General features: G+C 47.0%; 1 protein-coding gene across 1 annotated transcript in view; it reads right to left on the bottom strand.

Annotated features, from left to right (window-relative positions):
• INTS9 (integrator complex subunit 9) overlaps positions 1-12378 on the bottom strand; it is a 108568-nt gene that overhangs the window by 11154 nt on the left and 85036 nt on the right. Inside the window, exons 10-13 of the mRNA XM_075556452.1 lie at positions 10614-10794; positions 7681-7741; positions 2646-2817; positions 20-144 (exon numbers count right to left, since the gene is read on the bottom strand). Coding sequence (XP_075412567.1) covers positions 20-144; positions 2646-2817; positions 7681-7741; positions 10614-10794 — 539 coding nt within the window. The remainder of the gene's footprint in view (positions 1-19; positions 145-2645; positions 2818-7680; positions 7742-10613; positions 10795-12378) is intronic.

Here is a 12378-nt window from a genome sequence, read left to right as displayed (position 1 = left end):
TCACCGGCTACTTCATTACCTGAACTTCTTTCAGCAGCTTTGACACCTGGATGAAATTCAGTCGTGTGTCAATGGGGCAGTATATGCATTTCATGGCCAAGGGCTGGTAGGGAGCCAGTGCCTCCAGATAGGAGAAGTCAGGTTCTGGGAAAGAAGAGCAAGCAGATATTAAAATGTAGGCAACCAGGAGCTGCCCCGGTGGTGAGAGTGGAGAGGGCAGTGGCTGCTCACAGGGAGATGGAGCCAGTTAGTCACACCCTGAGGAGTGGGGCCCAAGAGGGCAGGAATGACCCTGTGGATCGGCGGTGGGACTGAAAGGACTGGCAATGGCCTCAACATTTCCAGAGGGAGCCATGAGAAGAGATGAGATACATAAGGAGATAAGAAAGTGAATGAGAAGGAAAAAGCTCTTCTTTAAAACAGAATTCCCACAACCAATGTAAAACAAACACTGAAATCTAAAAAGCAATACTTGGCAGCCATCATCATCAGCATTTATTCAGGCCAGACTTTCCTCAAGGCATGCTGGAAAAATTAGATCAAAACTGGATGGACAACAGCTCAAGTGATGGCGTCCTTCCCAAAGACACTTGTGAACCATAAAGAGAAAAACTGACTTTACAGCAGAGAATCCTCCACCAAGGGCACAAAGTTCACCATTGGATTGGACAAATCATTGTCCCGGGCCCCCTACTGGACAGAATGCACCTTGAAGCAAGCAAACAAACAAACAGTCAGGTGGACCTTGACTGCAGGTCAACCAAATGCAAAGCAGAGCGGCCCCTCGCTGGCCACAGGTGGGCTTGCTCTCTGCAGAGAGCTCCTCACAGGAGCTGCCCACCTTCTGCCCAAGCACGGGCTCACTCCTGATATGTGATGAACGACACTGGCCAACATGGCTGGTGCCTACTCAGCTGCCATTTGTTAGGACATTCATGCTCACCTCCTCCCCCACTGTCACACACTAAGCCTGCATAGTCAGGACAACTGATAGACCTGGCCAGTATTTAAAGGACCACTCTTCCTCTGGTCTGCTTCTCCCTGAGGAACCTCTACAACGGCGCAAGTGCAGGCTCCTTGTCAGAGTGAGAGCTACAATCCCCAACACTAGCAGACATCACAAGTGCCGTCATTAAGAGCTGTTGAGCGCCCCCAATAAAATGATTTCAAAAACAAACAAAGGTGATGTACCTTTTGCTCTGCTGGCCCAATAAGCCAGCTGACATGTAAATCCATAACTCAGAATCAACACAGGCAATTACACAGCCCTTGATATCTCTTGGCCAGTTATATGGACGTTGTACTCTAGCAAACACTCCGATTGTGTCTGTGGAAACACTGTGACCCCGTTATGTCAACCAGGTGCCCAAAGGAGTCAGGAGACTAACTGCAGGCCAGTTACAGACGCTTGTCTTTGGACAACTGCCCGGTCAGCCACATCTCAGCAATGGTCCTGGGAAGACATAATCAAGCCAGCCCGAGAAATGTCCCTTGGACCTACCACACATCAGGTAGGCAAGTTCACAGTCTAAGTCTTTTACACACCCTCAGAGAGGCCCACAGTTGCCCTGGCTGCAAGAAATCAATAAGCTCAACCTTTCAACAACCCACGCGTACCTGGTGGTCTCTGGGTACTGACATTCTGCATGAGCTGGAAACCAAGGCTAAACACAGAGGAGGCCCGGAGTGTCTCCGGCCTGGTGGCAGTAGATAGACATAACTAGTCTCTCTACTAATGCCTTAAAATCCGTAAGAGAGGGAGAAGTTGATACTGTCTCAGCAGTCTTTCCACATCTAGGCTAAGTGCTTTCACGTGACATTTCCTGAAATTCATAGCATGACCCACAGCCAGCACCAATCCCACCACAGGCAGGAGAGTCAGGCTCAGAGAGAGCTCACATGGCTTGGGTTACAATTGAGTTCATTGGGACTCTTAATGCTCCCATGGGACCGGGCAGAACCGCCCCTGTGGGTTTCTGAGGCTCTAACTCATGCAGGAGTGGAAAGCGGCATCTTTCTCCCTTGGAGTCTCTGGTGGGCTCTAAGAGCTGACCTGGTGGTGGTGAAAATCCCAGCGTGTAACCCACCATACCACTGGAGCTCACTACACAGTAAGCTGGCCATCTTTCAGATCCATAGCATGTGAGATTTCCCAAACCGAAGGCTGCCTTAAGACCTGAAGTTGATTTAAAACATGCAAATCATGAGCATCTAAGTAAAAGCTCAGCTCTTCTCTGAGGGGCTCATCGACAGAAGGAAGACAGCAGTCAGAGAGCAACAGTACGTAAAGAAGACACACTGCCCTAGCTCATGCCTGCCGGGAAACAAGACTGGTTACCAGAATCACCAGCTCCTGACACAGTTTACAACAGCCCAGCAAAAAGCAGTTCAATTGAAAAGGCAAAATTGTCTCAGAAAAAAAACAAAACAAAACCCAAAGAGGATAGATATAAAAGCCGCTTCAGTACAAAGTTGTTTAACTGAGTATTTGGATGTAAAGGTTCCCTCTTTCCCTTGTGGCTTCTGAGCTCTTCGGTAGTCAGGGCAGAAGCCAAGGCAGGCAGATTGACTGTAAACCTGTCACCTGCGAGTGTGCTCACTGCTGGCCCGGGGGCTTGGCTGCTCTGCCCGTGGGTTCTCGTTACCTGTGAATATGACAGTGTTGAGGCTGGACCTCCCCCAGAGCTCCATGAAGTGGACGACGTCCCCAAAGCGAAGGGAAGGGTGTCCCGTGAACACCACGCAGGGCTGTCGGAAGTCGTTGCTGAAGTCTCCGTGGATGCTGGGGTAGTGCTTCAGCTTGTTGGTCTGAATGAGCTACAACACGGATGGAAACACAGGCTGCGGTGTCAGCCCGCCCAGGCCAAGGCAGTGTGAAGGAGAGCAGAATGGAATCGAAAACGCAAAGAACCGAGGTCCCTCAACAGATGGACAAGTCAAGTCCTTTGGGGGACACTGGCAGCATCAGTGGCCACCTATGCTCGGGGTGTCATGCTCAGACTCGGTCTCACCCGTCTTTATAGCGGCCCGACACCTGAGCCCCACCCCACAGGCCTCGGCAGATTCCTGCTGAATGCTAGCCAGGACCCACTTGGTTCTGGCTGCAGGACCACACCACACATGAGAAAAACGGAACCAGTCTTAGAGCTTTAGTAACTTTGTTAGTGTGACATCTGAATCACAGATTGCTGAACATCTGGCTGACTCCCTTCTTCGCAGAAAAAACAATTACCGTGCTCCCTGGCAATTGCAAACTTTGGTGACCACAGCCTGTCATTGAGGATAAGGTGTTGGTGTCTGTTTGTGCAGCCCCTCCAGGGGTCCTCCAGGGCGCGCTACCACTCACCTTGGGAAGGGGCTCCATAAAAGCAAAGGGCAAGCAGGCCTTCTGAAACACGGGAGAAGTGAGGTCCTCTGACAGCCAACCCACTGCCAGCGAGTCCATGCTAACGCACAACAACCCTACAGGACCGAGCGAATCTGCTCTGCAAGGTTTCCAAGACTAAATCTTTAGGGGAGCAGACAACTTCACTTTCTCCTGGGGCGTGACTGGTGGCTTTGAACCACCAACCGGGTGGTTTAGAGCCCAGTCCACCACCAGGATGCATTCTCATGACCCTAGAGCCAGATTAAGCAGGAGGACATGTGCACCGTACCGTCACACCTGTCTGAGAAACCCGAATGCTTCAAACCATGGCAGCTCCTCTAGCACAACCCTCGGCAACCTTTTCTGGTAGTTTGAAGCCACGTCAACGTAGCACCATTATGTGTCACAGCCAGAAATGACCACTTATGACACTGCTTGGAAACTGATGCTATGCTGCCCACCTCCCCCACCCCCGAATCGGATGACAAATATCCAGGGTTCACAGAATGTCAACATCAAGACCAGAGGGCGAGCTGCCCTGAGTCTGTCTAACAGATCAAGAAGTGTCACAGCCTAACCTCTTAGCTGCCCACAAAGCACAAGAGGGGCGCAGTTCTGACCTAACTCGTCGCTCCAGCGATGAGCATGTGGCCAGAAGGGAACAGCCCCCAAATGTCAGTCACGCTGTCTTCACTTTGAAGCAGTTCCTTTAATTTAGAGATTGCTTTTCTCAGTAAGACGGCACTCCTACCCGGGAGACATTAATCAGGTCTCCTGCGCTTGGCTGGGAAATGCCGAGCAAAGATGGGGCAAACATCGATTCCCGCTTTCCTTCCAGGTCACATGAAAAGAAAACTGATGCTCTTTCATAATCCACGTGGCCAAAGTCATTACTTGTTCCAGTTAAGTGGGGGAGCGGCTGTGTGAAGGACTAAGTCTATTGTGCCACAGATGTCAAGGAGACGAATGGGATTCTAAATATAGTAGGTCTTTCAATACTTACGTCACTCTTTAGCCATTATCTAGTTTCTGCAGGTCTTCTGATCAGTGAGTACAAACTAAGCTAAATCCATCATTTTGCCCACGATCTACCTTCCCCGCTGAGGTGTGAAGGGGTTTCAAAAGTTGGTGGAAAAATTTTAAGAGTTCTTTAAATTCCATTTTTTCACAAATGTCTGACGCTTCTGTTAGTACCTTGGACCATCCAGCCTTCCGAGTGCACTGATGGAAGGCCCAGATCTCAAGAAAGCATGAAGCTGTTGGGTAAGAATTGTTATCGGAGTCGGTTCCCATACCAGAGACCCTGCACATGCAGGCCCAGTGGAATGGCCCCATGGGCTTCCCAGGCTGTGCCTCTCCATGGGAACAACCTTGTTTTCTCCCGCATGACAGATGGTGGGTTACAACTGCTGACCTCGCAGTAACCATCCCACCGAACGACCCACTGTCCCACCAGGGCGACTCTCAGTTCTAAAGCTGAACCATGTTATCTCATGGGCACTGGTCACAGTATCAGTCAGCTTCATCATTCCCTGTGGTCCCATGTGCCTTCCTAGAGCCCTGGTCATTCTGCAACGGTCTCTTCCTATTTCCAGTAGCAAACGGGAGAAAGACCAGTGGTGGCCTGTGTGTCACTCGCAAGCTCTCCTCCACAGACTGTTCATGGCGAGGGCCTTCTTGAAGCGGCCTGTCAGGCCTTATTTATGAAGGCCAGTTGTAATTAAACCCACAGTCAAATCAAACCCACCACCAGGGACTTGATTCTGACTCCTGGTGACCCTACAGAGCAGAGTGACACTGTTTGCTCTGGTTTCCAAGTTTATCAATCTTTCAGGGGCACCAAGAGCTTCATCTCTCTCCCACTAAGTAGATGGTAGGCTTGAACTGCTGACCTTGTGGTTAGCAGCCTAATACCTAACCCACTACCCTACCAGGGCATCAAATGTTAATAGGGGATGTGAAAACAGACTTCCAAAGGTTAAGTACACTATGAAATGTTTTGGCACATTTAATTTTCTGATTGCATTATATGTCTAGACTGAATTTCAGGATGGCAATAACAAAGTTTGGGAAAACCTGGTTTCTGTCATAGTCAACTTTCAAATAACTAGCAAGAAATGTGTTGCCATCCATCCTCTGCATTAAAGTTACATGTAAAACAAAACCGCTAAAATCCTATATCTGTGTAGCGCACAGATGCGCTCTAACAGAAAATAATCCTTAGTTGAGGAAGGGATTCATGGCCAGAGAAAGGGCACGGGCACACAGTTAGGGGCACGTGCTCTAATGTAGGGCATTCGCAATGATGCTCTAGCAATGTTTCCCAAGTGGGTGATATCGCCCCCTGGGGGCTCTGGAATGATCCAGGAGTGGAGGCTGCAAAAGCAGTCACCAACACTTTAACCTGGATTGTGGACTATATAGTATGGTTTCATTGCTGGGGGATGGGGTGGGGGAGGCACTGAGTTATTTTATTATTTTTCTGAAAAAGGGGCAGTAGCCCAAATAATTTGAGATCCTATATCACAGAATAACCGCCACATCATGAAATTGATAGTGATGGAATATTGTCATCTACTCCAGATGTCAAATTTAAATGTTACCAACTCTCTTCCTGTTCCTCAGAGCAGACTAATAAAAATCAATAAAACCTCATGTTTTCATCATCCTTGGGAAACCTTGTTAGATGCTCAAGGAATGACAAAAACATCACCAAAGGAATGATAATAAATTATGAGCAAACTAGGATCCTGAGTCCACAGTGATGTAGCCAATGGAGGAGAGGGAAAAGTTCCTTACAGTAGAACAGCAAATAAACACAGGAAGGAAAGAATTAGTAAATAAATTACCAACTGGCAATCATTACAGTAATAATTTATCATCAATAGATGCTAAAACTAGTCCTGTATATACTCGAGTATAAACCGACTCGAATATCAGCCGAGGCACCTAACTTTACCACAAAAACCGCATAAAAAACTTGGCTTATATATGAGTACATGTGATATGTGAAAATTGTGTTTTTCTGCCACAAACCTAGATTTACCCACTTGTCCAAAGAGGCCTGGCTCCTGTTGGTAGGGCCTAGTACTTATACATCAAGATTCCGGGGCCGGGGCGCTCAGCAGCGAAAGGAGAGGCACTGCTCCCAGGTCCTTGCGATGGCAGTGTGAGGATTCGGATAGCACAGGATTCATTCCAGCCTTCACACCTGCTGTACCTTTAATCTGTGACCTTTTTTTTTAAACAAACTGAACAGTATGGAAGACCCAGTCCCCTCCTTGTCACTCTGGCTTACCTCAAACTCAGGGGAACCGCTGTCCTGGCTTCTACTTCCATGGACTAGTTGTAAGTTTTCACATAAAAGAATTCTCACCATATCTTTCACATAGGGCTTCTTCAGTCAGCATTATGTTTGTGTGGCTATATGTGTTTGGGCTTGCTCAAACACTGGAACAATTGTGAGGATGGCACAGGACTCTGGGTACTCAGAGTGCCTCGACAGTCCTAACACTAGTACCAAGAATGCTATGTATGTATGTTTGGTGCATGTCTTTCAGTAATGTAAATCGGCCTTTCTGTTGGAGTAAAACTGTTCAGCTCTAGCAGATATTGTCACAGCTTTCTAAGATGGTGGTACCAATTTAAACATTTTATTTTCTTCTTAAGAAAAACTGGGAGTCATTCTATGATCCAACAGCAGACAAATGGCTAAACACACTAAGGTGAATTCATATGATATGTTATAGATATGTTATATATGTTAACCCTAGCATATGAACAAACCTTAACATACTTAACCATTCTTCTAAACTACTATTAAGCACACAGGAAAATGAACAGGACATACCATTTGGGAACTTAGTATGTTTCTCTATAAAAACCTTTATGCTATCAGTTGTGTGAACAAGGGGGAATTTTCCCCACTTTTCAACCTGACGCGTTATTTTCATCATTAAAAATGTACATCTATGATTGGCATAACTGAAAATAACAGTTTGGAAATAAAGAAATCTGCTAACAAAAAAAGGTAGTTGTAGAAATCTGACAAAATTCTGGATCCAGTTACCATCAGGCGGTGAGCTGTCGGACACACTGGCCGTTAACGTCACGTGATGACAGTCAGCAACACTCGTGAGTCCAAGGACTCAAGTGGCCAAGGACTGACTTCTGCCAGCCCCGCACTTCACTCCCGTGCTGTGCTGGAAGGAGGGGCGCGATCCCTTTCCATCAAGTGGACCGCTCCCCGCTCCATCCACATCAGGTTGTTTACATTTCTTTTCTGCCCTGACCCACTAATCCCATTTTCTTACCTCTGCGTGAGGAAAAGGAGGTTCTGGGAGATACACTTTAGTCTGTTTGTTGTGACAAAGCCTTTAGAGAGGAGAAACAGAGGAACAAGTTAGTTAGGACATCCTGTGGTCTTTGTTGCCACCTAGTGGTAGCTGTGCAAACAGCTACACATTGGAGCATTTAAAATTTTCCCTCCAGTGAATCTCAGAGTAAAGAAATATTCATGAACTAATGTAATAAGCATTTTGTAAGCCAACTTTTGTAGTCTTTAAAATTTCTCAATAAACAAACCAACAGAAGAACCCAAACTAATTTCCATTGAGTTGAGCCTGGCTCACAGCAACTCCACGTGATGCTAAGCGTCACTCTGCTTGCATGGCTGTGCTCTCTAAAAAGTAGATGGCTTGGCCTTCCTTCTGAGGTGCCTCTTGGCAGATTCAAACCCCCAATCAGTTAAGAGCTGAGTGCTAAGAATAAATCTGTTCAGAGATAGGAGAGACAGCTGTCTGTCCTCTAGTCACCCTCCCACCCCACATCTTATATAACTCTGGTATACTACAGTGGTTCATTGGTCAAAAGTAATAAACCAATTGATTATTATTAGTAGTAGTAGTAGGAGTACGAGTAGTAGTAGTAGTAGTAGGAGGAGGAGTACTGGGCCTTGAGATGGCTAACCATTTCCTTTCAGTTTCATTCGTTTCTTTTGTCTTCTGTCTCCCCATCATCCCTACTTAACATTCTCTGGACTTTGCTGTAGTTTGTAATACAAAGGGCAGCACCAGTTTTCATTGTCCCAAAGAGTTTAAGGAATGACTTGACCCGGCACCATTTACTGAGTACTTTTGTCCTGTTTCCACTAACGTGTCTGACTAGCCCGGGCCACACAGAGTGTGTCTTCGGTTTGTTTCTAGAGAATCTTGTTGTCTGCGTTCACTGGCAAGCACCAGTGCTGACGCCCTTCACCCTCCACGGTCCCACTGGAAGGAAGGCCAGAGTTCTCTGCTCATTTATTCTTACGCGACCACTGTGGGCTCACCACCAATCTCCAGAATTAACCCTACTGATGGCAGACAGCCTGTAAGTTACAAACTGTATCTTTGTAGTAGGTCGTTTTCCTGCACTGACACGAGAAGTGTTTCTGCTGGTTAAGCTTTCCAAATGTTCTTCCCTTAGACACACACTTATACATGATGATATATTCCTTCCTCTTCCTCCTCACCTATATATCTATTTCATTCAATCAATTATACAAACTCACTGGCATCGAGTCAATTACGACTCATGGCGACCCTACAGGACAGGGCAGAACTGCCGCTGTGGGTTTCGAGACTAACTCTACAGGAGTGGAATGCCTCATCTTTCTCCTGCAGAGCGGCTGCTAATTTCGAACTGCGGACCTTGTGGTTAGCAGCCTAACAGGTTTTGTGGGCCATACTAAATACTACTCTTCACCAAGCACTGAGGACACAAAGACGTTCTTCACAATGAGGAATCCCTAGCATAAAAGGCAACTGTGAAAAGTCTGTACCCTCTAAAATCTTGTACCTGTGACAGAGTCATAGGTACACACATGCATGAAAATCATGAACACTTACTGACACCAGAAAAAAATCACTGTCATTGCGCCAATTATGACTCTTAGTGAACTTTAGGGCAGAACTGTCCCTGTGGGCTTCTGAGACTGTAACTCTTCATGGAGCGGGAAAAGCCTCATCTTTCTTCGGAGGAGTGGGACTGGTGGTTTTGAACTGCTGACCTCACTATTAGCTGCTCCGCATAACCATTATGCCACCAAGGCTCTCAAGCATGATGAGAAGAGGTGTTCAATTCCTCTGGAAGGTTAAGAAAGGTGTCCTGGAATATGCCCACAGAAGGGTGGCAAGGAAGGGAAGAGTCAACTAGGGTGACATACAGCACTGATGAAACACACACTATTCCTCTGGTTCCTTGAGGCTTCCTCATGCCCCGCGGCCCTGACCCCAGTCCTGCCTTTCACTGCGGGCTAGGCATCCAGGTCATCTGGGCTAGGCATCCAGGTCAGATGAACCCCTTAGGAACAGAAATGGTAATAGTGATACTAGGAGGGGAGCGGGAAGGTGGGGAGGAGAGAGGGGAGGAACTGCAGGGGAAGTGAAATAGTGGTCTGTGTAAGATATGAAAATAATCATTTATAATTTATCGAGGGGTCACCAGGGGAGGAGGGAAGGTAAAAAGAGGAGCTGATACCAAGGGCTGGAATAGAATTCAATGTTTAGAAAATAATGATGGCAACATATGTCCACGTACACTTGATACAATTGATGTAACGATTGTTATTTTCTTAGCAGACTTGGTGTAAGTATTAAATAACAGGAGCATGAGCTTTAATGGGTCTGAATCTGTTCCAAGTATAACATCATTTTCTGAGAGGCAAAGGGCAGCATGTGAGAAGATAAACAAATATCATTTTTGCTACTGATTTTGAAAGTGCTGTAAGATCCGGTATTTGCCTTTCACTCTCTACTTCTTCACAGCCAGAAGCTAAACCGGTCCTCACCACAGTGGGTGATGGGGGTGATGGGGAGATCCAGGATGGCTGGCTGCCAGAGCAGACACCTCCACTTTATTCTGGGTTATGGCCTACGTACAAACATTTCTAATTGCCAAGGGGCCATTGAGTAACTTTTTTTTTTCCTGAAAAGGGAGTGGTAGGCCAAACAAGTTTGGGAACCAACGTTCTAAACTCTGGCAAGATTCCAGATTACGCTCAGCAAATCTACTAAAACACACACACACACACACACACACACACACACACACACACACACACACACAGAGAATCTATAAAACACAGATATGGTGGATGGAGGGGTCACAGTTAAGTGAGGAGAAAGTCATGATTATTTGTTTTCTTCCTGAATGCTGTGTGAACTCTGAATCAAATCGAACTCAGTAGTGAAGAACACGGACATACCACTCAGCAAAAATCTGGGAGAACTCCAGCGAGCTGTTGGCCACCGGGGAGATGAAGTAGAAGGGGACGCTGGCGAGGCCGGCCGAGTCAATGTACTGGTAGAGGCACTCCAGGAGGTCGTAGATGACGCCAGAAGGGTAGCAGGGGACCAGCACGTTGCCGCCGTTCCGGACTGTGAGGGCTTCAGCAATTAAAGCCAGGCACGGAAAGAAACAAAACGCAGGGTCAAAAGAATTGTTTTCTACTAATAAAAGAAAGTAACTTTCAGATGACTACCTCTGCTTCCCTCATGTTCCTACTTGTGCTCTTCCCGTGACCCACATGGGCAACGATCTGCCTCTTCCCGGAGGGGCACCACGGTGGCCGAGCTAGAGGCTGAGAGGCAGCTAACAGTCTACTTAACGCCTGCTCCCCAGACTGAGGTTGTGCATGTAGGAGTTTAGGTTTAATGGTGACCAGTGGCAACTGAACATCAGGACAGGCCCCTTCCCCTCCAAGGTCCCTCTCTCAGGTCCTGTTCAAAACGTCTTGTCTCTGACCATGCTGAGAAGCCTCTAAGGAACGGGCCACGTTTTCCCAGTTGATTCTTTTGGAGTAGCATTCCCATTCAGGCCCGTTTCGTCTGAGAAGACCCTCCACCCTTCACAGACTGTAAATGCGTAGATCAATGAATCATATCCAGTGCTATTTAACTGGCTGAAAAAACAACAGACAACCCAAAGTTCTTATTTAAGTTTGTCTTTTGTTTGGTTTCTAAACCAAACTGATACAAAGACCTTTGGGGTACAGAGGTTGAAGTCTCTGATGCTTCCTATTTACTGAGATGCTGAGCTGACTTGCTCTCATTAGAAAATGACACAGTGAAAAAACCAAACAAAGCAGGGGCTAGGCCCAGGAGATGGGGCTCCAGTCCTGGCTTTGCCATAGGTACAGGGCCTCAGGGAAACTGCGCGGCCTTTGCGGGGCCCCAGTTTTCTCCTCAGTCACATTGGGGGAGAGAACTGAAGGTGTCATTATCAGGCTTCAGTTTGCTTAAAAACCGCCAGTTCCCTAACTGTAACTTCAGGGTCGTCCTCTGTAGCGCTGTCATCTCGGGAGAGGGCGTCCAAGACTAGTCAGAGCTTACAGATCCTTAAGATGAAAACAAATTACTACAGCTAGGGAGGAGACGAGCCAGTCAGGGGGCAGGGTAGCAATGAGGAAACATACAACATTCCTCTAGTTCTTAAATGCTTCCTCCCCTGCCTCCCATCATGATCCCAATTCTACCTTACAAATCCAGCTAGACCAGAGGATGCACACTGGTGCAGATAGGAACTGGAAACACAGGGAATCCAGGACAGATGAGCCCCTCAGGACCAGTGCTGATACCAGGAGGGTGGGGTAGAAAGGGAGAACCGATTACAAGGATCTACATATAACCCCTTTCCTAGGGGACAGACAATAGAGAAGTGGGTGAAGGGAGACATCGGACAGTGTAAGATATGACAAAATAATAATACTTTATAAATTATCAAGGGTTCATGAGGCAGAGGAAAAAATGAGGAGCTAATGCCAAGGGCTCAAGTAGAAAACAAATGTTTTGAGAATGGTGATGGCAACAAATGTACAAATGCGCTTCAAACAATGGATGTATGAATGGATTGTGATAAGAGTTGTATGAACCCCCAATAAAATGATTAAAAAAATCTCCAGGGAACATGTACAATGCGACTGGATTTCCTATTCCTCTGACAACTTGACTTAACGGGTCTGTGCTTGGGGC

Source organism: Tenrec ecaudatus, chromosome 8 (assembly GCF_050624435.1).
Source record: "Tenrec ecaudatus isolate mTenEca1 chromosome 8, mTenEca1.hap1, whole genome shotgun sequence".
NCBI classification, from domain to species: Eukaryota; Metazoa; Chordata; class Mammalia; order Afrosoricida; family Tenrecidae; genus Tenrec; species Tenrec ecaudatus.
This window is presented reverse-complemented; position numbering and strand designations above follow the sequence as displayed.